The sequence below is a fragment of the Rhipicephalus microplus genome, chromosome 3, assembly GCF_043290135.1.
Source record: "Rhipicephalus microplus isolate Deutch F79 chromosome 3, USDA_Rmic, whole genome shotgun sequence".
Classification (NCBI taxonomy): domain Eukaryota; kingdom Metazoa; phylum Arthropoda; class Arachnida; order Ixodida; family Ixodidae; genus Rhipicephalus; species Rhipicephalus microplus.
This window is the reverse complement of record NC_134702.1, coordinates 42,381,030-42,407,824: the sequence shown is the minus strand read 5'-3', so window position 1 is coordinate 42,407,824 and position 26,795 is coordinate 42,381,030. Positions and strand designations below refer to the sequence as shown.

The 26,795-nt window shown below is 45.3% G+C and overlaps 2 protein-coding genes across 2 annotated transcripts in view; one reads left to right on the top strand and one right to left on the bottom strand.

Moving 5' to 3' along the window:
* The window catches only part of LOC119161671 (putative cationic amino acid transporter), a 295,166-nt gene extending 292,662 nt beyond the window's left edge, over positions 1-2,504 (bottom strand). The window contains exon 1 of the mRNA XM_075889340.1: positions 941-2,504. Within this exon, the coding sequence (XP_075745455.1) occupies positions 941-1,096 (156 nt within the window). The 5' untranslated portion in view covers positions 1,097-2,504. The remainder of the gene's footprint in view (positions 1-940) is intronic.
* Positions 1-26,795, top strand: part of LOC119175868 (cationic amino acid transporter 4) — an 81,133-nt gene that overhangs the window by 1,615 nt on the left and 52,723 nt on the right. The gene's annotated exons all lie outside the window — the stretch shown is intronic.

Sequence of the window (26,795 nt, the reverse complement as noted above, 5' to 3'; positions counted from 1 at the left end):
CGCTTTCCAGTTATATATCATGCATGCTTTTTGTGCCACACGAGACGTGCTCTTATCATTATCACCGTTTGCGATGTCTGCCCATCGTATAGTGCTAGGCCCGTTATACGAAGCACTGATCCATCGTCAATTCATCGTCATACTTAGTGGAGTGATAGCCCTGTATACGACGTTTGCAGAAGTAAACGTGTCGTCTGCTATAGCATGTATTAACGTTGTTGTATGCGGATTCAGCCGATACATTACCGAACTTTTCGTGACATTAGCAGAAGAAGACAACGCGCCGTTTGCTAACGCATTTGTACATGAGCGTCAATTATGTTCCATCTAATCTTTAACGAGCCCCCGTATTTTGTTATGAGAGGATGACGTGTCGTCTGCTATGCGTGTTTGTTTCGGTGCATACATGTTCACTCAAACCAAGCCCTGTGGCACGCGTGTCCAACGCGAATTCCAAGTTACGAACATTTATATGCGCCTTGAATTCCTGGTCAAAGCACATCGACGTGGGCATCAAAAAGACTTAGCGAATTAAAATGTAACAAGCGATTGCCAAATTGGAGCGATAGTCACCGTCGCGTCGATGGTTATTGCGCTGCGACAGCAAGGACAATAAAACGAACTTTGAACGTCAAACACAGAGTAATGCCTGGTGCTTCTCCACAAATTTGCAACTTTAGTCCAACAAAGCCCTGACTGGAATTTTCTGTGCGAAGGCAATTTTTTTCGCGCGTATACGGTTCACTTTGCTTTCCTTCAGAGTTTTTTTATTCCCCTTTTCCCCTCCCCTTAACGCAAGGTGGCAAACTGGATGCTACAAGCTTGGTTGACCTCCTTGCTTTTTTTCTCATCTTATTATCTCTTTCTCTTTCTACAACTTTAGTACTGCTATAATTACCCGCCGCCCATAAATTGCACGAGGCGTTAGCAATACACTCACCTGATACGTCGCTTCTTGTCCGTCATCTGATTCCTGGTATGCACTGACGGATTGCTCGAAAGGTGCAGCTTTGCATTTTAGCCCCCTGACGTCATCGTGCGCCTTACGTTCCTGTTTAGCGTTGGAGAACAAAAGTAGAATGTTAATAATATACATAATGGGCCTACCATTTTTATTATTTTCGCGAGAGACCGTTGACAAAGAGAATAAACCTCAGTGCTGGCGAGTCGCCGCAACCACAAAGTTCAGTTTAGCCTTTGTAACAGCTGCCGTAGACTAGTTTGTTCAACAAGAGGCGGCTGTTTTACCTTGTTTTTTTTTTCTGTTGGGCGTCCGCAGCAGTTATACGGACGCAGGTGCCCATTGGAAGTGGCTGGCTGCCCAATCAAAGCTGTCTTTAAACAGCAGCGGTCAAACAATATACCGCAAAGAGTGCGCAAATGCGAACTTTAGCGAAACACGTGGCGTGTAGCATCGCAGAGGGGCATGGCCACGTTAGCCGCACAGTTAATGAGTGTGTCTTGTAAAAGACGCTAATTGCGTTGGAAGTTACCTAACTATATATTTTAACTCTTGCCGCTGCCGATGGAGGCGGAAATGTTGTAGGCCCGTGTGCTCAGATTTGGGTGCACGTTAAAGAACCCCAGGTGGTCTAAATTTCCGGAGCCCTCCACTACGGCGTCTCTCATAATCATATAGTGGTTTTGGGACGTTAAACCCCACATATCAACCAATTAACTCTTGCCGCTGCGCCGAAGGGCACGTAATGTGTGCTACGCTTAGTGGATTGAATTCACTTTAGAATACGTTCAATAAAACAACCTAAAATGCGCAAGAAGCCGCTGCCCATAGAGCCGCACTGCATCTTACTATACCCCAAAAAAAAAAAAAAGGTTTACATGACGTGAAGCCTTAGATTTCATCGCTACAACGCACAAAAGCTACATACATACATGTAACGTTTTTGCCAGGTATACGACAGCTCGTGAGTTCGTCACACCTTCATAGCATATGTAGAAGGTGGTGAACCGCGCGCCCGGACACAATCGCTGGCACATCATGAATACTGAGAGCGTTCTCTATGTGATTAACTGCGTGGTCTCCTCGCTCATGAGGCTAACTGCGGTTCTACAGACCGCGCTCTCCGCAATTGAGACGAGAACGCATTGATGTTGTTCCCACATAGGAGTGGTCATGCCTCCTCGTTGAAGGGGATGGTGGGCGAAGACTCATCGCAGCCCCCTACCTCCCCCCTCACACCTTTCTTGGTCTTGATCCAAGAGGTAACTTGACCAACGGACAACTTGCTTCGCAACGGACGATTAACGTAAATAAAACGATGTTCTTGATTCACACGATTGAGCAGCCTTCGGTCTCTCTGGCTTCCCGGGAATATATAGAAGACGGGCAGTAGACCGTTATTGGAACGTAACAACGGAGGTCTTCGATCGCCATTACCGTCGAAAACCTTTGTTGCCATAATCTTAATCTATAAGCAATTACAAGAGTGATTAAAGTGATATAATGTATGGGGCAGACTTTGCGCCTTTTCCTACGATTGTACTGAGGGATGTGGGGGGGGGGGGGGGGCGCTGTTGCGCAACCTTTCGTGCATCCGTGCAGTCAAATACGAATCAACAAAAAAAAAGCCTCACTGATAAACTGCAGTTTGACGTTCAATGGCGAAAGACAACTGCTCAAGACGTCGACTCGACTCGCTACATAACAAAGAACAATGAATCAAAAAAATGCGACAATGTTATTGAATTCCGGCACGCAAAGTTGGCAAGCGCGTTTTGAGCGAACGTACTGACGGAAATAAATGAGGAATTACAAAGAAAACGGGACTTAATACTATAGCGGATTTGAGTTGACACGTTGGTGACGTTTTGCGACGACCGTGACACCTTTCGTGAAATATGTCATCCGTGCTGTCGCGGCCAAACGTGTGAGCTATGTATGGCCAAAGAAAACGACTCCGTACGAGAGAGGCCCAGGACGCGCGGACACAGCTGGTCATTATAAAGCCTCCTCGCAAGTGATATATAAGATACCTGGGTTGTGTAGAAAAGTATAGTGTAAAAGTTATGATGCTCGGCCGTTGATCCGAAGGTCGCTGGTTCGATCCCAGCCGCCGCGGTTGCATTATGGTGTTTTGGGGACGCAAGACCCCAGATATAATAAATAATTAATCCTCCGTCGGGCAAGCGAAACGTGGCATGTGCTTGCCCGATTTCGTTTTTTTTTCTCACTCTCTTTCGTCCTTCCTTCCTTGCTCTCTTTCTTTCTTGTTTTCGTTCTTTCCGTCTGTCTTTTTCATGTCTTTCTTCTTCTTTTTTCGTACTGCGCAACGCCGATGCCGGAATTTCAGCGAAACGAGCTCTTTAACGCTATCCAGTCAGCACAACAGGGGGAACCGGAAAAACGCGACTATGTGAAATAACAAACGCATGATCGAGAGAGGTTGCGTTATTGGAAAAAAAAATGGCGCGAGCAAATACGCACATGACCGGCGCGTATACCTTCGTAACATTCAAAGGTCGCATTTGTTCGCGCTTCCATTACTGTAAACTCACGCGAATCGAAGTCGTTGGCAAACTATTGCCGCAACCACCGAAACCTGAAACTCCTATAGAAGCGTCGCATAAATAGCGTAAATGCAGGTCGGGACAATCATACAGACCAGCATTTTATAGTATGTGTAGGTGCGTTCCCCTGCACAACTCTCGAGCTTGGTGCTGACTTTAAGCCGGGGCGAAACGTTATCGACGAGGAACATTTGCAACGTTTTCCAAATAAAGAACAGTAGTCAACCTTGCGTTCATGCGCGACTAGTCGTTCCTATACTAAGTGAGAAAAGCAAAACTGTTACATACCCTAGAACTATATAATTATTTAGGTGTAAGAAAAAATTACAAATCGCGGTTACAAGTTTATTGCAGATCCTGGAATATTCCACAGCGCAGAACCATGACATCACATTTCAATGGATATGGAGCTCTATTGAAATAAAGGGCAATGAAAAGGGACGCAGACGCGCCAAGAAAAGCATTCGGTGAAGGACAGAATTGCGGAAACTCTGTGTATAAATATTGTAATGCAAGAAGTTAACCACTGTCCATTGAACAGGTGGTGGTTTCACAGCACTGAATCACAGTAGTCACATACTTCATCAAGTCGACCCACATAGACAACGGTAGATCTCCCACGACACATAGACACGTTACTTCACCAAACGTAGCTTGTTGGCCTTGCAAGTGTAACGTGTTCGTAAACGTAAGAGCGGCACTAAAATGACAACGACGGGACAGTGACAATACCATATATACATAAGCTATAGGCCAGGAATGTGTCAGAGCGTCGTCATTGTCATTGTCCAGAAAAGGGACTGTCATTTCCTGATGCATCTGATTTTGCGCATGCCTGAGTGTCCCCTATTTTTCATCTATACTGTAGTAGAGCAGATGCACCAACTTGAATGCGTCCTCGAAAAAGAACAAAAATCCCCGCGTTCTGATTGCCCGAGAGCCTGGGCTGCTTTCGCCAGCCTCGCCGTACGGTTTTCTTCCATCGTGACTTCGCTGCGACTTCACCACTTCCAAAAACCTCATCACGTTCGGTGGAAGTGCGGACAATCCAGTGACCCGGCTTTCAAAGAATTATTTAAAGTTAGCCTTTCTCTGTGCGGGTGTGTGTGTTTTCGCTGTCCCGGCCTCGTCAGTTCAGTGCCAAGCTAAACGTTACGAACATGTTATTTCACCGACTTGATTGATTGATTCATTGATTGATTGATTGATTGATTGATTGATTGATTGATTGATTGATTGATTGATTGATTGATTGATTGATTGATTGATATGTGGAGCTTAACGTCCCAAAACCACCACATGGTCATGAGAGACGCCGTAGTGGAGGGCTCCCGAAATTTCGACCACCTGTGGTTCTTTAACGTGCGCCAAAATCTGAGCACACGGGCCTATAAAATTTTCGCCTCCATCGAAAATGCAGCCGCCGCAGCCGGGATTCGATCCCGCTACCTGCTTTTTCACTGACTTCGACTGGAAGCTGCGTGTAAAGACGGCTTCCTGCACAAGATAAGTCAATCCAGCTCACCGCAGTGTTATTGTGGTCATGAAGATGAGATCGTTCGGCACATTCTTCTGCGATGCGTAAATTAAAAAAAAAATTAAGGCAATAATCTAAAGAAGAAACTAGCATGTTCGCAATGACGCCCTCACATTACAGAAATCGCTTAAACCGTAGCCTGAAAAGCGTCAACAAAAAGCGAACTTGGCGCTGAAAGGCTCCTCTAGTAGTGGATTCCGGACTAGATTCGTTAGTATTAACAAGATGATGTGTTCGTCCGTATACAATGCGCAGAACTAGAAATGTGTGTGTGTAAATGTGCCATTACAATGTGAACTCCAGCAAGCGACTTCGGCATTACCACGTTATTTTTGTAACTTGTTTCACTTTGCTATTGTTTCTCTTCTTTACTGGCCTTTTTTTTTAATTTCGGGTAACCACATTTTTTTTAGTTTTGCGTATTTTGGTGTACAAAATTTTACAAATGCCCAGGTTATCAAAACCTCACTTTTCCGCAGCAAGCCGTTTAAAGATAAAATAACCGATTAAAAAGTCAATCACATCATTTATTTTTTTTTTCTTTCATTTCACCTGCTGCGGCGCAGCCTTTACTTCAGAGACTGACATTTAGCCACTCCTGTTGATGTCATCATAGAAGCAGGCAGTTGAAACACGTCATAAGTCACTACGTGTACTTACCTAAGTAACGGCTAATGATAAGTGGAAGGCGTTATGCAGGCAGATATCCGTATAATGTCCCCGTATAGGTGTACGATTTCACATTCAGCCGAAATTTACGGTATACATTAAAACTAAGCCACTGCGCAGACTCGTCGCTTGTAATTAGGTTAAGCCGGCTCGAACCGAATCAAGCCGTAGTTAACTGATTGGAATCTCAAATTCAGAGCTTCCGCGGTAAGCGACGTAAGAGGCGTCGACTTTCCGACGCTGAAACATTTCGCTCCTATACACTAATATTTATCGTCGTCTCGTCTCTAGAGAGACACTGTGAGGGTGGTGGTGGTAGTGCTTAGAAGATGAGAAAAGGTACCTAATTTCTGCAACCCGGTCGGGAGCACGGCGCAGTGCCTCACTGTGAGGGAAACGTGATGCAGGCAGGATTGTCCCGGTAAGAAAGATTGTCTACGTGTACGAAGGAAGGGTGGAGGTTTCGTTGACGGGAAAGGCGTCTGCCTGGCTATAGTCTACTACACCGGCATAACGGGAAAGGGTGACAGAACACCGCAGCAAGACAGAACATCGCACCACGGTGGTCCAGTAGTTACGGTGCTCAAATGCTAACCCCGAGGCAGCGGGATTCAAACCCCGGTGGCGGCGGCAGAATTTCGGTGTAGGCGAAATGCTAGAGATACCAAATGAAAACTGAAATACGAAAGTAAAGGCTAAATTGGTGTGATACGGCTTGAATTTAGGTGCCAACTAACAAAAAGCCCTAAATGGTCGAAATTTCCGCAGCCCACCACTGGCCCTTGTGATGAATAGGGTAGTTCTGGTAGGTGAAAACTCCGACAAATGTCTTACAAAGGGCAACAGAACGATGAGCGTACACAATGGGTTCAGAGACCAAAAGCGCGGCCAGTATTTTTTTTTTTTTGAGGGGGGGGGGGGGGGGTTGCCCCGCCGTGGTGGTGTAATAACTAAGGCACTCGGCTGCTTACCCGCAGGTTGCGGGATGGAATCCCGGCTGCGGCGGCTGCATTTCCGATGGAGGCGGAAATGTTGTAGGCCCGTGTGCTCAGATTTGGGTGCACGTTAAAGAACCCCAGGTGGTCGAAATTTCCGGAGCCCTAAACTCCGGTGTCTCCCGTAATCATATGGCGGTTTTGGGACGGTAAACTCCACATATCAATCAATCATTTTTTTTTGGAGGGGGGGGGGGAGGGTCGAGCACCTTATAATATGTTAGCGCTTGTGTTTGTGTACAGATGGATGTGTACCTACACACATGCAAAATTCAACAATGAAGAATGAGGGGGAAGAGGGAAGGCCTCACGCCCGAAAATCTATTGCCGAGGAGACGACGTCAGCCTGCGTCAATCTTTCTGCTCCCGTGCCACAGCTCAGAAAGGAGGAGCTCACCGTCTCGGCTAAAAAAAAACGTGTATATACGACGCATCTATTTATTTCCCTTAGTCAACACGCGCAGGTGCGAAAACAATGACGTCGTTTGTGGCCACATAGTTTCCTTCAAATACGTTAGAGGGAACTCTGGCGCTAGTGTTTACGGGAGCTGCCGCAGACGCACGGTGCTTCGACGTGCGTGGGAATGATGGGTAGGGCACAAAATCGTCTAATCTTTGTAATTTCGGCTCCGCTTTGTTTCGCTGCCTTGGAACTGCTTTGTCACGAAACGACAACCAGCAAATGTTGAACAGTTGTCCTTCGCCGTCTTAACCTTTTATGGGCTGACCATTTCAAATTGGCTCACGAAGTTCACAAAGTGTTCGTTTTTTTAATTCGAAACAAAACCAAAACACAAAAATAAAACCACAAGTGAATTCGAAGCCCTCTGACAGGAAAACTACGTAAATTTTTGTACTACCAATCATTCCCATGGTCGCTGAACCGTCGCAGCGCCAGAGTTCCCTGTAGGCAATTTTAGGAAACTCTATGGCTGTGTAGCTGTCACGGCCGTTCGTCAAGATTGAAAACTTTTTTTTTCTTCCTTTTAGAACATAGAGCAGCGAAGATTTCTTTACCATTTTGTTGTGATATATATGTGTGTCTTTGCACATCTGTGCCCGAGTGTTCTATTTTTCATGCACTGCTTTGTATGTGTTACTTCAAGATACGTGTTCAAGTTTTACTCAAGGGCTAAGGAGTAGCCGGCGCCATAATTGTGCGCCAACATCTCCTTATATATCATATCAATAAATAAAAGAAGAAAAATAAATGTGAAAGCGTCCAGCTGGAGTGCCTCAACAATACGGACTGGTTTGTTTAAAAACGGGATTAAGGTTGACACGCCGTCGTCACAACACCTGTCGGTCAAGGCGTGATGAACTATATAAAAAAAATGTATATGTCATTGTGGCACCTCTCTGCGGCCCTATATCCTGCTCAAGAGAGGATTTGTATCAAAATGAGTCAGCCACGATCGCGTCCGCTAATTGTGTTGTCACTGTGTATTCAACTTTCTTTCATTAGCCAATTTACTTGATTTCAAATCCAATTCCTATCTCACACTACGGAAATACGCATGCAACAGAATGCTTTTGAGTAAGTTTTGCACTTTCACCTTCGCTCTGCGATCTCTCTCTCTCTCTCTCTCTCTCTCTATATATATATATATATATATATATATATATATATATATATATAGAGAGAGAGAGAGAGAGAGAATGTGTGTTTATCTACCTATATAAGCGGAATGGTGCACAATGACACAGCGCCGACTAACAACTACATATATGATCGCCTCACAACCAATAAATTTATTAAGTGTGGGCAATAGTAATCAAGTTTTTAGTCACTTCGGTATGTGTGTGCTTCATTGTGTATAGCCCGGTCTTCGCGCGTTATTTTCACACTCAGGTGTATGTACGGCTCACCGGCCCACAATCAGTGAAATTCGCGTAATTATCACTGGTGAAGAGTAAAGTCCGAAAACCACGATATCATTATGAGACACGGCATATTTGGGGAGGGCGGGGAAGGGTTGAGGCTCCGGAAATTTCGATAACCTGGGATTCTTTAACATGCTCCTAAATTGATGGGCACGGGCTTAGAAGGCGGGGGCATTCCCGCCTTCATTGAAAAACGCCGTTGCTGCGGCTGGGATTCGATCTCGCGACCTGCGTATCAGTGATGCTTAAACGCCCTTCTAAGAATACACACAGTAAAAATTTTTACACCCAGAAGGGTGTAAATGAGCTTGTCCCGTGGACGACACCCTAAGGGTGTTAATTCAGCACCTTCCAAAAAGGGTGCTTTTTCATGCACCCTTAGAATAGGGTGTACATGTAAAAAAACTGTAGGGTGTTACAAAAACACCCTTAAGAAAGGGTGCCTTCGATGTCGATCACTTTTTTAGCACCCTCTGAGGAGGGTGCGAGAAGGGTGCACAAGGGTGTTGAGTGCCCATGGCGGGGGTGCCAGTATTCTTTTAGACTACACTAATAGATATCAGCATGCACTGATTACACACTACTTGAAGAAAGTGGTCCTGATAATCAATGGTGCGCCACCTGTCGAGCTCCATTCATTGCGTCTGGGCAAAAATATAAACGCGTACTATCGTGTATGAACTTGTGCTGGATCTATATATACTTCACAGTATATGCATAATGTGCGTTACAGAAAATGAAGCTTTGCTGCCCTTGCATATTGCGTTTATTTAATAGGCAAATAAAACAAACTTTTCTTCTGCCACACAACTTTTTCACCAGATATACGTTCACGTATACGTACACTACACATGCAACACCTCAAATGTTTATTATATTTATTCAGTTTCACTTCATTGACAATTCTTTGCAACATACAATTACACTGGTTTCAGTTTAGTATACTACTTCAAGTACATAGAGACTACAAATGAAATATACGCTAATATATCCCTATAATTCTTTCAAGTATCTACAATCCCAGTGGTTTCCAGTTTAATACTCCTTTATGTACACAATCGGTTAATAGGAATGAAATACAGGCAAATATATACTTATGATTCTTTCAAATATATACAATAACCATGATTTCACTATATACGCCTTCATGTACACAATTGTTTCCAAGAAGTGATGCACACAAAAATATATATGGATAGTGTTTTCAAATGTATACAATCACAGTGGATTAAGCTTTGTATTCCTGGATGTATAACAATTGGTTATGAGAAATGATGTACATGCAAACATATACGGGTTTTCGAACATATAACTTTAGCAAATACTTAAGAAACCAATACAATGATCAGAAACACAATAAGCTAAAAACGAACACAAAACTGAGTCAAAACACACAAAAAACAAAGGTAATGCATAATTATGGCTAATGACACAGCTGAGTCACTTTATGCCAAATGTCCCAGCCATTTTGGCAACCATCTCAAATGTATTCGAAAAACTCGTGCTGCATTGAAAATAGTGAACTTCTGGAATATTTAGGAGAGAAAAAATATTTGGTCATGTGGCTGCCCTCTGAACTTCCTGGAATGCCGTCTAGGTGTTGTATGTGAAAAAGTTTATTTTAAAAGCACCACTCCTTCTTTCCATACGAAACTTGGTCTACGTGTTACGTAACAAGAGCTTAATTTGGGAGAGTTGGTTCATCGTGGTTGTGTGCTAGTCACAGCGCGACAACTTTACGAAGAGACAGAAAGGACAGGAACGAGCACCGACTGTCAACTGAATTCAATGAATGTGCTACGAGCGCTTTTATACGGAGTACAAGAACCGTGTTCATGCGCGACGACACGTGTGAGCACTAAAGAATAATCTTAACTGTGAAAAGAATACTCCCTCTCGGAAAGGATAAGTGAACGTGTAGTGATGCACTGATCATTGGTTTACCTGATAAAAAATACTTCTACAAATGTTAAATTGGCATTAAGTAAACCTATTTTCGTGACGAATGGGGCAAGATTGACTATTCCTGTTGCTGTTTAGTACACACACTTTTGAAAGCTTGCAAGGGGTGGAAAACAACACGCTAATATCATATCTGCTGGCTATTTTTTTAATTGTGAGACACATGATGTGGTATAACATGCAAAGGTTTTGGTCATTGTTTTTTGTTGGTCCTGTCTTCTTTAACTTTACTTTCTGCAGGAAGGTTTTGCAAACGGGTGTGATGATTTTGTTGGGATACCCAGCATCTTTTAGTCTTTTAATCTGGTTTTTAAACCTGACCTCACCCTTGTGCTAACATGACTTCTGAAGGGTGGCCTGAGTACATGTGGTATCAATTCCTCTTTCTACTAATTTTGAATGCCCACTATGAAAATGTAGAACATTCTTAGCACTCCTGGGCTGATAGCACCAGCCAATACCCCAACAGCATCATCACACTTGTTTGCGAAACCCTCCTGCAGAAACTAAAGTTAAAGGAAACAGGACCAAAAGAAAAAGAGAATGACCAATCATCTTTGCATGTCACACGGTACTACGTACATAAGGTGTCTCACAATTTTAGGAACAGAGCCAGCAGATATGACATTGTTGTTTTCTACCCCTTGCAAGCTTTCAAAAGTGCATGTACTTACAGCAACAGGAATAGTCAATCTTGCACCATTCGTCGCTAGAATAGGTTTACTGAATGCCAATCTAATGTGTATGAGATACCGCTAACACGTGGAAAAGTAAACATAGGACAAACTGGGCAATGCTTCAATGATCAAGCAAGACAGCATGCTTTAAATGTTAAGAAGGGCTATAGTAGTCTCATGGCCGGGCACCGTAAAGAATGTAAGTGTAGTCCTAGGTTTCATAAAACACGGTTTTTGAAAAAAAAAAGCAAGCAGAAAAATGAGAGATTTTAGAACTCTTTATCAGGAAGGCCAAGGATCAATTCATCAGTACACCTTCACTTATCTTTTCCGAAAAAAAGTATTCTTAACTCGGTTAAAATTATTTTGTCATGGTCACACATGTGTTGTTGCAGATGAGCCCTAGTCTTGTGCTCAGTATAAAAACGCTCGTAGCACCTTCAATAAAATTCAGTTGACAGCGCCCTTTCCTGTCCTTTTTGCGATACGATTTTTATTACAGAAAAATTTCATTTTCTTACAATTTAGGTATAATGATGAGTTTTCATTGTATCACAACATGGAGCAAATTGCATCTCAATACTGGCAAAAATCACAATTTTGTGAAATTCATGATATTTTCTCGTATATTTCAGCAGCTTGAGAAGTCTAAAGATATTTTTTACTCATAATATACTTTCTGTGGAGTAAGTATTCACTGCTCAGATATTCATACAAAGTGCAATACTGCAATAAAAATGTAAACATAACACATTTTGGCTTTATTCTTCGAAGCGAATGTGGCAAACAAATTGCACTATTATTATTGAGCTTCAAATACCTTACAGAAGCACATTTACTTAACAGGTAGACCGAATTGCCTTTAGAAAAAATAAGCGGTAGTTTTGAAACGAAATTTTCCACAAACAGCACACAGACGGCATTATGCCAGGAAGTTATAAGCCAGCCACATGAACAAAACTTTTTTCTCGCTGAAATATTCTAGCAGTTCACTGTTTCCAGTGCAGTAAGTCAGCACTTTTTTTTTTCAAATACAATTCAGATGGTCGCCAAACCGGCTAGGACGTTTGGCATGGAATGGTACAGCTATATTTAAGCAAAATAACTTACACAAATAACAATGTTTGTTCATCTACAATGACCACACTAGAAAAAGTTGTTCAGGCATTGTGACACTAAAATTTTCAGCGTCGTACTGCCTGAACAACTTCTTTGATAAACTCCAAACTCACGCCGAGAAAAAGTCGCTCAATCACGGTGAATGTTAAAGGCCTTGCGGCCGTAGACAATGTTGAAAATAAAAAAAAATCAACTCATCAGTGCTGTCACTCCTTCTTCGTCATTACTGACACGGAAGATTTTTCGGTTATCCATGTGGAGGTTCAGGAAGTAGGCTTGCTCTAGGCTGGGGCCGGGGGGTAGACTACGCAGGACGTCAGGGGCACCCTCCCATCCTGTAATAAGACCAAATATGACTTCTCATAAAAGGATGTTCGTGCTGTTCTGGCAGCACCATATATGAAGAATGTGTAGTGTGTATCCTTCGAAATGGCGTGTAATTGAAATTACACTGAACTCGAAGCATACAACCCATACATTCCAATAATTTCGTATGATAAAAATAAGAGTTTTCCAGCATGCAGCAAATTCCCGAAATGAGGTGAAGTGTAAGACTACAGCTTAAAAATGGCACTTACGAAAGCCTGAACTCACCTAAGAATCAAATTCCTTCTAGGGTAGTGAGCCAGTGTGAAAAACAATTCCTAAAGTACAACGTTCAGAACATGTAACATTAATCAAAATGCACAAGAAACTTACCTCTTCATGTACAAACAGTGAAGACATCTCTGCTTTCTCTTTTACATGAGAACAAATGATCTTGGGCGTGGCACTAGCGAAGAGGTCTGCAAAAAAAAAGTAAAAGATTTACTGACTTTAATCACGCCTCTAACAATCTGAGGAATTGTTACAAGTCACCAATCAGTGCAATTCTGACTGCCTCTATAAGGGCATCAAAAATGAACAATTTTCTCGTTCTTTCTACTCTCACAAGACGCTCCGTCAATGGAATCTAATCCAAATTTGACGCTGTGCTTCCTATTTGCCTGCTTTCTAGACGTAGGGCTGCGAACATGTGTTTTGTGCACCTAATCTAGCACAGAAATTCGTCATCTATAATTCAATCATCTTAATTCATTGTAATTTGATAAAAGATGTGATAGCTCGTCCAGTTTTTAAAGAGTTGCAGGCCTGCAATAGGCACTGCCTTGCACGTATGAAAGTACTTCTTTAAAAAAAAAATTCAAAGCTTGCTTTCAGAAAAAGCGTCTGGCATATTTCGAGAACCAAGCTCATCCTGTGATGGCAGTCAGGGGCACGCTATTAGCGATTATTGATTACGGGATTTACAAACGTAACCCGTGCCTAAATACTCAGTTAAACACAATCACGCAAGTAAGAGCGCTCGAACGACACCAACGCGCGCGGACGCCGACTACGTTGCAGCAGCCATGGCTTATGCTAGAGCTACCGCACATAGCTCCGACAGTCACGTATACTCTCTCGATTCTGTTATAACGCCGAACATTATCGCAGATGAAAGCGAAGCACGAAAACAGCAAACAGAAACGAGGGAAAACAACGCACGGCGATGGTCACAACAACGCGCCTTTGGAAGTCTGCTAGATCTTTCCCTGTTGCTGATGGCACTTGTCCTAAATAGCTTAAAAGACCGATGCGCACGTGCTGAGAGCATCGCGGCATATCAGCACATCCAACTATACCGTCTTTAAGCAAAAAAAAAAAGCCATTTCGTACAGTGCGCCTCTGTACATAATTTTTGCTTTTTCTTTCTTTTTTTAACGCTTACACCTACAGAAGCACGTTGCACATTTGAGTATTAATAGAAATGTTATTACGATGTAGCCCAAAGCACATCTTAAAACAATATCGATCACTTTGTGCAATGTAGAGACAATGTGCGATCAGCAACTAATCCTGCCCTTGTTAAGTGATCACATCACTCACTGTATGAGTGATGCAGGCACTTACACAACATCACGCATAGCAGTGTGAACTTGTTAAGTCACACGTTTAATCGGGCATCTGCAACAGGCCCGCGAACGCATGCTGTTGTAAATGGCTGGAAGCCTACTTCGGCAGAGCTGCTGCAGGCGCCCAGCTAGCGCTGTATGATTACTACCTACGAAAACAGTACACTCACCGTTAACAGGCCCACGTTGTCCGTGTCCGCCACTCCATGAATATTTCTTAATCCGAGCGTCACTTCGAACACGGTGTCATGCGTGACCACCATTGAATAGGCGCCTGTTCGCTAGAACACACACAGCGGCCAAGACCCCAGACCAACGCAACGCATTTGAAAAACGATGAGACAGAGAGAGCGACGTTGAGAGAGAAAATGAGGAGGCACTGGCGGCGGCTAAAGCGCCGCGGCGGCGCCGCAGCTGTCGACGCAGGTGGTTGGTGACGCAACTATTCGCTTATCTACGCCGCCGTTGTGGGAGCAACGCTGGCCGGGGTGAGCGGGGGGGGAGGAGCTTGAAACCCGACAGGACGGCGCCGAAAGGCAAACGCTATGGCGCATACGGCGGACGGCCGTTCGGTGCGGAATGACTCCTTGTAAACGGCAACTCTCCTTCCAGCCAGTCGCACAGCGACGCAGGTTATTTCCCAGCCTCGGGTTCTTTGAGTATTTTGACGGAATGCGATTGCAGTGGGCGAAAAATAGTGAAGCAAAACTTGCGGAAAACAAAGTGCACCATGGAATGGGCCAGAAACAATAATTATTTCGTCCTCGGTGGCATTAGCGGGAGAGCATCGCTACACCTTTTTCCAGAGGAATTTCTTTTTGCATTGTCTGTGTCTGGCACTTCCGCGTATGGTGCCGCAAACACTGAATGCGTAGTCGAAGCTGGAACAAATTAATCCACAGTCGCGGATATTTAGAAGGCTTGTCACGCACCACGAAACGTGCCGAGGTTGTTATAACAAACTTTTTGCTGACCACATGATCAGCACATAATTCCATATGGTTGCCCAATGAGCTAGCTAAGCACCTGTAGCAAAGGCAGGGCACGTTCTTGTTAAACGTTGTTAATATAAACGATGGTTGTGCATAAGTGCAGTGACAGCTTTCCGTGGGAATTGTTCATAACCCACGTTTTCGAGCGTAGAAGCACCTCAGCGTACCTAATCAGCTACCACAGCAAGTTCGTAAGCAACGATCAGGTACGAAAATGTGCAGCTGTTTTCCATGTACTGAATAGTCCGTGTACAGTGCGTTGACCACCGCCATTTCTTAAGCCACCTCCCATATAGACTCCCAGTCTGAACATGTGTGGGACCTTAAACAATAAGAAGCAGTGCCTCCCCCCCCCCGCACACACACACACGAAATTCGAGGGCGCACGGGCTGATACACACGCATACTTATTCACAGGCGCACACACATACACGTATACACACATACGGCCACACACACACGCGACCGTAAACGCACGCGTGCATGGGCGTACACATGTGCACAGGCACGCTTAACACAAGCACGGACTCGCACATACACGCGCACGCACACATGCACGGGTGTACACACAATCGCGCTTACACGCGAACACATGTGCAGGCTCACGCACACGCACCCATACTCGGGCGAACATTATGTTCCTGTATATAATTCACAGCAAACATGTAGCTTATAACCAACGCTAAGGTGAGCTTTCGTAACGTGAATTGCAGTTAATTGCCATTATAGATGAAACGCGATTTGCTTCTGCTGGCATTCTGCTGTATTCGGAGAGCACCTTCACACATTCTAAGTCAATTAGGCCGTCATTTAACGCAAGGTCCACATATTCGTGCAGTAGCTGCACTGCTCGGCCGCCAATCCGAAGGTCGCGGGTTCGATGCCGGCCGTGGCAGTCGAATTAAGGCGGAGGCGAAAAGGTAGAAGCCTTTGCACTGTGCGATATGAGCGCTCATTAAAGAACACCAAATGGTGAAAGTCTCTGCAGCTTTCCACTACGACGACCCTCATAATCATATCGAGGTTTTTGAGACGTAAAATCCCAAATATTATAATTATGTGTTCTTCTTATGCTGCATATTCCATCTGATGAATCGGCACCTACACCCTTCTCAGGCACAAAAGCACCCTTAGAGCCTATTTTAGGGTGCTATTGAGGCAAGCACCCAAACAAAGGGGTGCTTTTTTTTCAATCGACCATTTATGAATGTTAAAGGGTGTTGCAAAGGGTGCTTTCTCGTAAAAGCACCCTTTTTACACCCTTTTGGGTGCAAAATTTTTTACTGTGCAAGGCTTCACCGGTTTGCCAAACGCGAAAATGATTCTTTCTTGTTCGCTCGTGCGCGATCCGCTGAGGAAAGTTCCGTACCCTGGGTCTCGCGCTCTTCTGTGCGCCGTGACTGTTGTGTACCCCATCTCATATCTGCCTCATTATCTTTTCCCAGATCGCCAAAGCATTGTGCCAAACCTGATAGTCTTTCGCACTTAATCAGCAGTTCACATCGTCGCGACGTCAAGACAGAGGTCGTAGCGCAAAGGTCGAGAGAACTAAAATACCGAGTGCCAGCGAGTTCGTCTTTGTCCTTTCTATCTTCTGTACATACCACACGCACGTCTGTGGTGCCGTCTTCTTGTATCCAAAGCTAAAGTGGTCCAGGTTGAGCAGTTTCGCGTGGCCTATCGAGAGCCGTACTGCGCATGCCCGAGGAGCAGTGACGTCACACGGCGCACAGCTGTCGCGCCTGAGAAGGCCTGGAGGTTCCTGGAGTGACGTGCCACTATAGTGCACGGGCTGACGCTTGGCATGTCTTAGCTCGCACGCTAGTTCTACTGTCTGTCTGTGCGCCCGTCCATTCTTCTGTAGCTCACACTACGACGTATATCCTGGCATAGCCTAGTTAAGCCACTCCTTTATTTTTTTTTTCTGCAGCACGTACGTGGCAATATGCTCAGACGTGGACGATGATTATGATTAATTGCATGTACTGCAGACGATTGATTGATTTGTGGGATTTAACGTCCCAAGGCCACCATTTGATTATGAGAGACGCCGTAGTGGAGGGCTCGGGAGATTTTGACCTCCTGGGGTTCTTTAGCGTGCACCCAAATCTGAGTACACGGGCATACAACATTTCCGCCTTCATCGGAAATGCAGCCGCCGCAGCCGGGAATCGAACCCGCCACCTGCGGGTCAGCAGCCGAGTATCATAGCCACTGAACCACCGCGGCGGGGCGTACAGCAGACGAATGAAGCTTTAAAACATACGCTGGTGATTTTCCCGTGCCTCGGTTACAGATTTTAACATGAAATTTACATACATCGACATCTTTCACAGGGGCCTTGCAACGCCTTTCCAAGTTATCGTCGAATGATTTCTGTAAAAGGGCTTATAGTCTCATGAATCGACTGCCCTAATTTTTTTTTTAGAATGTGTCAAGTACTATAGGAGTTACAAGAATCTGTCGCACGCTTCAAGCGCTTTATTCTTTCGTACCAGCGGACGCTCTGAAAGCTACGCTGGGAGAACGATGACAAGAATTCACAAAGACGTAGACGAAGATGCGTCCCTTCATCAGTGCGCGTCAAGATGTTGAGCACATTTAAACGCGAAGCGCCTTAAGGCTGGTCCGTTATCGACGATGCGCGCCGTAGCTGCCGCTGATGACGATGAAAACGAAGCACGTTCCAGACCACACACTCGCTCTCTACCATCACGGCAGAGCACATGCAAGGTACCCACAACGCCATGACGATGAAGATGATGACGATTATGATCACGGACGACGACTGGCTTGTGCATGTAGATGGCGTCTCGACATGCTCTACGATGCATTTCGTATAACTCGAAACATCTAACGACCACCAGCGGAACGTGCACAGAACTCGTCTTTGCCAACCTCAAAACAGTAGTGATGATAATAATAATGATAACACTACAAAGCAATAATGATGAAAACAAAAAGAAATTCGCAACTCAACACATCATACCATTTATGACCGATCAACATCGCATATAACTGCACTGCTTGGCACTCGTTTACATGCGTGAATGGTCAAAGTCACGGGTGATCTACGGTAACACCAAACGATCCCACTACTTCGCCCACTCATCATCATTCACTTCGTAGATATTGCGTGATTTCTTCTTTTTTTTTTCGAGCACGCGCTTTTTTTTTAATGTGATCGCACAGAACACCTATACACTACCATTGTGATCGCGAGTGAGCGCTCGGGCATGTGGCGGCATCCCGTGGCGGCCGCAGTAGCTATGCAGCTACCCGATGCTCAAATCAACGTTTTTAGATACTAAAAACGTTGGCTCAAATCAACCAGTGACGGTGCACTTTGGGTTTATGGCGCTATCGTTTGGTTTTGTGGCATGATATGTAGAGCGAAGAGGGAGCAATTTCTCGCTGACTTTGAGAATTGTAAAGTCTAGGCAGCGTACTGCGCTTCGATGTTTGGCTCGCGTTTTCTGAGGAGCCTCGAGACTATGCAGCTTGATAGCGTTTTCTGACCATGCTCAAAACGTGTTCAAGCAGCCCTTTGAAGTCCGTGGCACGGACTAGACGGAGCGCTCACAGTTAGCAAATCGTATACACAAGCCGATGGCCCGTTCGGCCTCCCACGCCACAGTGGAATGCCCTGAGATGAGAATGTGGATGACTACGTTTCAAAGGCAAGATCGGTATCCTTTAAAAACATCAGGATTAGTTTAGACACGTTCCGTCTGAACGCCCACGCGGAAACACCATATCAAGGGGTCGTCCAAACACTGTGTCTTTAGCTAATGTTGGGAAGAGAACTACCTGGTGACGTAAAGCAGGAGATATCAACTATCACGCATTGCTGTAATAAACACGGAATGTAGGCTAGAACACCCCTTCTGTGAATTCTCTAGTGCACGTTCGCGTAGATTCTCTAGATTCCGTATCTACCCGATGATTAACAGGGCGAGCATTCTTCGGTGGAGCCGCCATTGGGGTGCCGTTCGTTTCCCTCCCATAAAGCATAAAAAGAGATGAAAAGAACGGAGATAGACATAGAAAGAAGAGCTCTCGGTGGAACTCGGCCTTATGCTGCTACTCGTAAATTCAGCGCGTGGCTGAAACCTTTGCGTGGCGCACTTTTGTAGTAGTTGCAGCATCGTCGATTTATTGCACATACCGCGATCGTCGATTCAAGCGAGTCCCGTTGCTACATACCGACGCAGTATACAACGGTTATAAAGCGAAACTTTGAAAGCGAAAAGACAGCTATACACGTGACTGAAACGAGACACGGTTGCCACGATAGCTTTTTTTTTTGTAGTAGTGACGAAAAAACTTTTGCGGCACTTCACAAAATGAAAGTAAAAAAGAATATATATATATATATATATATATATATATATATATATATATATATATATATATATATATATATATATATATATATATATATATATATATATATATATATATATATATTATTATTAGAGAGAGAAATTGAGGGCACGACGGACGGGAAATACACGAAGACATGTATGACCGCGTCGCCCGTGAAGAGCGCGAACAGTGTTGGTACGTTGGTACGCAGAGCACGTCTTCTTCATAGCGGGTCTCTTCCCAACCAAAGGAAAAGCGTTCCGGAAACAGAAAGCCAGAGATGATGGGACGTGTGTGTGTGACGGAGAGGGGGTGTAGAGGGAGAGGAGGAGTAAAGGTAAGATTGCTCCCGCGCGTGGACTACAATATCGCTGAGTGCGGGCGGCAATACCGCAGGAGTGCTAAGCAGCGCAGTGCGTTTTAGCACTCGGGTCACACCGAGTGCTTATACTTTCGTTTTGCTCCGCTGGCTGTTCCGTCCAATCGACTGTCGTTGTCGTGCCCCTTTGTTTGGATGACGAAGCAGCCATTTGGGGATCGTGCGCCACCATTTACCACCCCCTCGCACCTTTCATATCCCCCCTCCACACACTTATAAAGCACCTGCTCCTGTATTGTGTGCATCTGCGCGTGTATTTGGAACGTTAACGGCTTAATTTTCTCCGTTATCTTCGAACGGAGGCGTTTATGCGGTAATGTCGCAGTGGCAGTTATAAGAAGCAAAGTGAGCATAAAAAGCGGCCTTTGCCCAACAACCGACAGCTTTGTGGACGTTGCCAAATTGGACTCTGGCGTCTGTATTTCTTTTTTCTTTTGCGGTACTTTCTTCATTACATCAAGAGCTAGAGCACGTATTACGAATGTAGCTGGATATATCAAGCCACCAGCAGCTATCCGCTTATATACGGCAACGAATAGAACGTGATGCCCTGGGCGCTTCAGAAACTGTTCGATAGACGGCCTTTCTGCTGTTCTAACACTCTTCACATTTAGACTTCCTCCACCTTTGGTCCCAACCCCTATTCGGGCACCTTCCATTTTCGGTATGTGTACAAAGACTGGACCCATCCGTAGGGAGGTTAAACGCCGACTGGGGTGCACTCCCTTTGCAAACACCCTTGCCCACGTAGTTCACAAATCACTCGGCCTGTTTCAAAGCCACTCTTTCCGGAAGCCGTCTCACAAATTCAGCTCGGATGGAGCCGGCGGCGTTCGTCACATCCTTATCGCTTCCGCTGTGAGGATATTTTCTCGTTATCGCTGCTTGCCACATCGGTATATATAAAGCGTGCACTGCGTCCCCCTTCCTGCAGTACGTAAACACTGGCACCCGTATTTCCCCAGAGGCCTCGCGAGAAGAAAAAAAAACGAGGGAGAACATCGTCTCTTATTAGGATCTCGGCACCGGGGGAGATTTAGCAGCTACACACGTACACGCGCCCACACGCACGCACACACAAAATCCGAACATCTGTATGTGCAAGGAATGGCCTCTTCCATGTGTCTTATATACGATATTGTGTTTACCTTCTTCCTTTGCGCAATCATCCTTATTTGTTTACTACGATCATTTTCTTCCATTATATATATATATATATATATATATATATATATATATATATATATATATATATATATATATATATACGCGTTATTCTTACTTACCCGAACATTAATCTAATCACCTCCTATGCGAACCGGTCAAGGCAGAGGCACGCTTATCTGACCAGGCGAAACTTCTCCGGCCTCTGATACTCGCATCACGTATATAACGGACGTCACGTCGCGTAAGCGTTAACGCGTCCGAAACAGCGCAGCACTGGACGCCGGATAGAAACGACGCCAGCCGTGACTCAGCCGCAGTATATAGAGCTCGACGGCCGTTGTGTTTACGGTCTCTCGTCAACGCGTAGCAACGCATCGTCGTCACCAACGCCGTAAAAAACGGTGACTGCCAGCGCCAAGTTAGAGGGTCACGTGATGATGATCGCTTATCATTATGAGAAAAAGAAAAAAGTGCGCTTGGCCTATAACGCAGGCAAGGTCATGTATAAAACTACAAAACAAAGAGGAAGCAAGCGCGAAACAAGAAGATAATGGGAGGGGGGGGGGGATGCGAAAAAAATAGAGAAAGGAGAAAGAGAGAGAGGGATATTTAAATAGAGAACAAAAAATCAATTTGAATAAGGAAGACAGAAATATTGCATAATATTTGCATAAAATTTTTTCGCGGGCCAGGGGGCGTGGCCCTTTGGGCGTGTTCGTTCTTCTTTATGTATGCGTGTGTGTGTACAGAAAATGCATATATTTTGGGGGAGGTGGATAAAACCCAATGGTTATACGCTACTTATAGTAATACGAATACCAGTAATAATGATGCACATCAACACAGGGTTTTTGAAAGGTGCTGCGTTTGAGTGGACTGGTCCACAAAAGTCGATAATATAAGAGAGATAGAACAACAATAGAAGGAAAGCAGGGAGGTTAACATGGGCTGAGCCCAGTAGGCAACATTGCTCTGGGGAAGACCATCTGCTGAATCCGTCCCAATCGGAAAGCGGCCAGTAGTCGAACCCATGACGTCAGCCCTCGAAGGAATGCATCATCACAACAAAAGCGAACGAGAAAATAAAACACCCTGCAGCTAGTTCGACGCCGTGGGAAACAGTCGGACGAGAAGCTGTGAGAGCGTGAGGGGTTGTGATTGGTCAGCGAGTTCACGGGAGTATCATTCTTATCATCATCATTCAACCTAACCATCATTTTGAACATCGACGTCGAAGTCATTTAGCGTCCTCATTTCAAGTGTCACCGCCATCATAGCGCACCTAGTGGCGAGGCGGTGAACTTGCCCTTGCGTGACACTGAACGACGTAGAGCCGACTTGGAACCGTTGTTGTTGTTGTTGTTCTCCTATTGTAAGTGGCGCATACCCACTGTGGGGGATTGGCCAAGAATCGAGGGGTTTCAAAGTTTACTGTTCAGATTTTGAATGATGGAGGTTTAACAGAAAGATTACCGATAGCTTAGGAAAGTGTGTTGCTTAATGTAATGCATGCAAATATTTACATAAACGAATGTATTCTTGGAACAGCTTCGCTGTTAAAAACAATCACGGCGCCCCTCTAGCTCTCGCTTAGGAAATCACAAGTGAAAGCCTATTCTCTGCAAGACACTCTTAATTCCATCGAATCGTTTTTGAGTGACGTTTGTGTACTCTTATTTACTCTTGCCTAACTTCGATGCAGGTCTATTCACTTTGAATTCACTTTAATTTGTACTCCTAATCATTTGACATCATTGCACTGTATCACATGTCGCCACACTTTTTGGCATGAGTCGGGTACGTTCATGGCGCCGCCGGTCGCCGTATTTTGCCAGCAGTCAACATTAAACGGAGTTTGCTTCAAAAAAGAAAAAAAAAACGGCCTGCGCGGACCGCGCAGCACAATCACAGCGAGAGCTGGAAGAGTGGCATTTCTAGATTGTTTGATTGGCTGGTTGATTATTTGATTGGTTGATTAATTGATTGAAGTAATTTTATTGAGGTCCTGCGGAAGGCGCTCTATCTCCCACGTCGGGTCCACCAAGCCAACCCTGTCGGCCGCTTCGCGGGCCCAAAACTGGTCACCCAAACTGGACAGCCCAAAACTGGACAGCCCAAAACTGGTGGAGGGGTGTTTCTACAGCCTTTTTAAAACTATCTTGAAGCAAGTACTACACGCACACTAGCATGCTACTCACTACGCCATTAATCATCACAATTTTTGTGTAGTGGGCAAGCGTCCACTATGCCGCTGTTCGGGGAAGAAGTATGTTTGAGACTGTTCGTTGTTAAAAATGCGGCAAAATCTAACTAGTCTTCTCGAAATTGTTTCCGTGAGGTCAGTACGACAGTCTGTAATACGAGCTCAAAGGCATATTCCTTGTAGTCGATCTAACATAGTACGTACTATTGCCATTTTATTTCTTTATTTTTTAAAGTCAACTAACTACGCATTCCTGGCCAATCCAGCAGAGTGGGTGCGTGTCATAAGCCTGAAGAAAAAATCAAACACTCTTGTGGTGGGTTGGAGCGCTGAACGACCCACTCGTTACGCAATCTGCATAGCGTGACGCCAAGTTGTTTCTTTACTGTTTCAGACCACTTTACTACACACGTTCACGGAAATATTACCCAACACGAAACCTGCATGATTAGTTTACTACGGAGTTTCAAGCCCTTGTGTAACTCAGATGTAGAGAACAGGGCTGCCCCTAAGAGGCCCCGGGTTCAATTACCATTCTGTTCCTGGTATTTGTTTTTTTTGTTTATTTAGTTTTATTTATTTCGCGTGATAGCGGTTACGATCACCGGCGGCGGTGGCGGACAACTGCGATGCCAGGATCGGCCCTCGTTGTGATCTCATAACAGCCGTCGATGTGAAAACGCAATCACAACTGAGTGCACTAGAGTGCGCTACTTGTTATTGCACGCCGGAAAACCATTCCGCTTTGCGGAGAATGTCGCAAAATCCGTGGCGCAAAGCGCAGATATATCGCGGGGCCTACAAGCTAACCGCCAGATAACGCGTACGCGCTGACAGGCTCGTGAAAGCCTTTAGCCTGGGGCCCTATACATTTAAGAAAACCAAAATATGTATCTCGTTTTCGCCTAATTTTTTATTATCTCAATATTCATCCGAACACCCCGCCATGCGTGCCAAAGGTGTGTTGACATTTTTATATGACAGCCTCTTCTTTCCTTCACGAAATATCAGCATTAACCGACAGGACACATACGTTCTTCCACAGGCTGAACATCAGAAATCGAGATTTCGGGCGAGTGCCCATACACTTCGTAACAGCGCCGTACGGTTGGTAGCAATTAATAATCGTTGCATTTTACGTCCCAGAATCATGATGTGCTTATGAAGGACGTCGCAGTGCAGGGCTTCGTGAATTTCGACTAGCCGAGGTTCTATTATGTTCTTCTCTAACCGTTTTGCTGTGGAAAGGTTGAGGTATACATATTACTTCGGCTATACTCCATATGGATGAGTTCTTCAGCAAAAAATAAATAAATAACAGGGGTGACCCTAAACGAACAAGGAGAAGCAAAAAAGTATGGAACATCTCCCCGAAGGAAACCATAATGGGATGCGAAGCAGCGGTGGTGCGCTCGCCGTTGACCCGGCTGAAACGGACGTCGACGCGGGTGCTGGAAGAACGGTTTAAAGCGAAACTCGGTGTAGCCTCTACTCGAGTGAACGTTTCCTTGAAACTCAAAGACGCGGAAGGCGGATTAGGTTTCTTGCAAGTTGCATGGCAGATAAACGAGCCGAAAGAGTGTTTCCACTAGATGTGCGCTTGAACTTTGTGAGCGGTGGAGAGGGTGAAGCGAGAGAGGTGACACGCGGTGAGCGGCGACAGCCTTGGAGGAGACTGACGTCAACGCGCACACTGCGAGGGAGAGAAGGCGTGACCTACTTGGCACCGCCCCAACAGCTGCGGCCAGGGGAGCGCGGTGTGGACGGAGGGACAGCGTTACACAGGCTAGTCAAAGAGCTGCTTCGCATCTAAAAAACATTAGCACATTAACGTACGCCTAAATCTAAGCACTCAGGTCTCTAACCTTTCGCCTCCGTTGAAACGCTGCCGTCGCGGTCAGGATTTGATCCCGTGACCTTTGGGTCAGCCGTGGCCTTTATTTAGCGGCCGTGGGTCAGCGGTCGAGCACCATATCTTCTAGACCATCGGGGCGGGTCGCGCTATAAGATTGCTAACCTGTATCGCAAAGTTATTGGCAAACTGAACTCGTATCAAGAGTTGTCAGTCTATGAAACTAATATCTAACCTAGCTCACAGGTCGCGGAATAGAATCCCGGCCACGGCGCCGCGTTTTAGATAGAGGCGAAAACGCTCGTGCGCGGTTTACTTAAATTTAGGTGCACGTTAAAAAAACACTAGAAGGTCAAAATTGCTATGGAACCCTCCACTACGACGTCTCTCATAATAGTATCGTAGTTTTGGGACGTTAGACCCCATAAATATTTGTCAAATAATTAAAATTTCATCTGTCTATACATCTCTTTCATTTTCTCTTTAATTCTCTCTCCGTTCTTAGTGACTTATTAATTTCTGCTTTCCTTCGGTTGCAACGGTCAAATCCTGCTACAACCAAACAACACGCGAGGTACCTTGTCCGTTCTGCGAATGCCACTCTCCTTGCCTCGCGTTTTGCATGGCCGCACAGCAAATGAACACGAGCTTCAAAAGGTCATGGGGCAGCGACACCTCATCACCCCATCGAAGACGAGGCGAGCTCCTTTCCCTCTCCTCGCCCAAACCCCCTCTTTTACCCCACACCCCCGTCTCTATCATCCGCGCGCCGCCATCTCTGCCCTCCTCTATAGAATCAGACGAGGAGGCCCATCGTATTTGCTCTTTCTCTCTCTCTTTCTTCTAATCTATAGAAAGAAAAGGCGCTAGATCAATGAAAACAGGAAGAAAGCAGTGACTCTTCCGCTGCGCCCATTAATCTTCCCGGTTCCTTTCCTTCCGGTGCGGAAGCCGCAGTCGCATGTTCGAGTGGCACAACGACAGGCGACGCAGAAACGCCCTGCATACGTGTTCTTGCGGTCTAGCAGTGCCTCGCCCCCCGCCATCTGCATAATCTTTCTCTCACCAATAACGCAGTGTTCTCCAGCGCCTTGCCTTTCATTTCTCTTCCTTTCTCACTTCCCTCCAGCTTCTGCGTTCGCCGCTACATAAAATATCCCGTCAGTGGCGTCGCTGAAATCCGTGCAACGATGGCGAAGCTATCTATGGCTAGTTAGCGTTGACGTCAATTAGGCCGCCATATTCGGTTAACACAGCACGTCCAGGAAGGCTGGGCGTAAGCGAGAGACGTGACAGCATGGCAGACGCGTTTTGCGCGCAGAGCCAAAAATCGATAGCAGCGATAATTCACTGGAGATTAAAAAAAAAACTCTGCCACCGTCAAGCGATGTGCGTACACGTGATGAAATTGCTTACTGACGTCACCGTGGCTGCCATGCTAACACGGTGGGAGCGAATTCATCGAAAAAACGAGAAATCGGTCTTTTACGGCTTTTAAAACGATGGTGCTTTCGCACAATGAGTGGCGG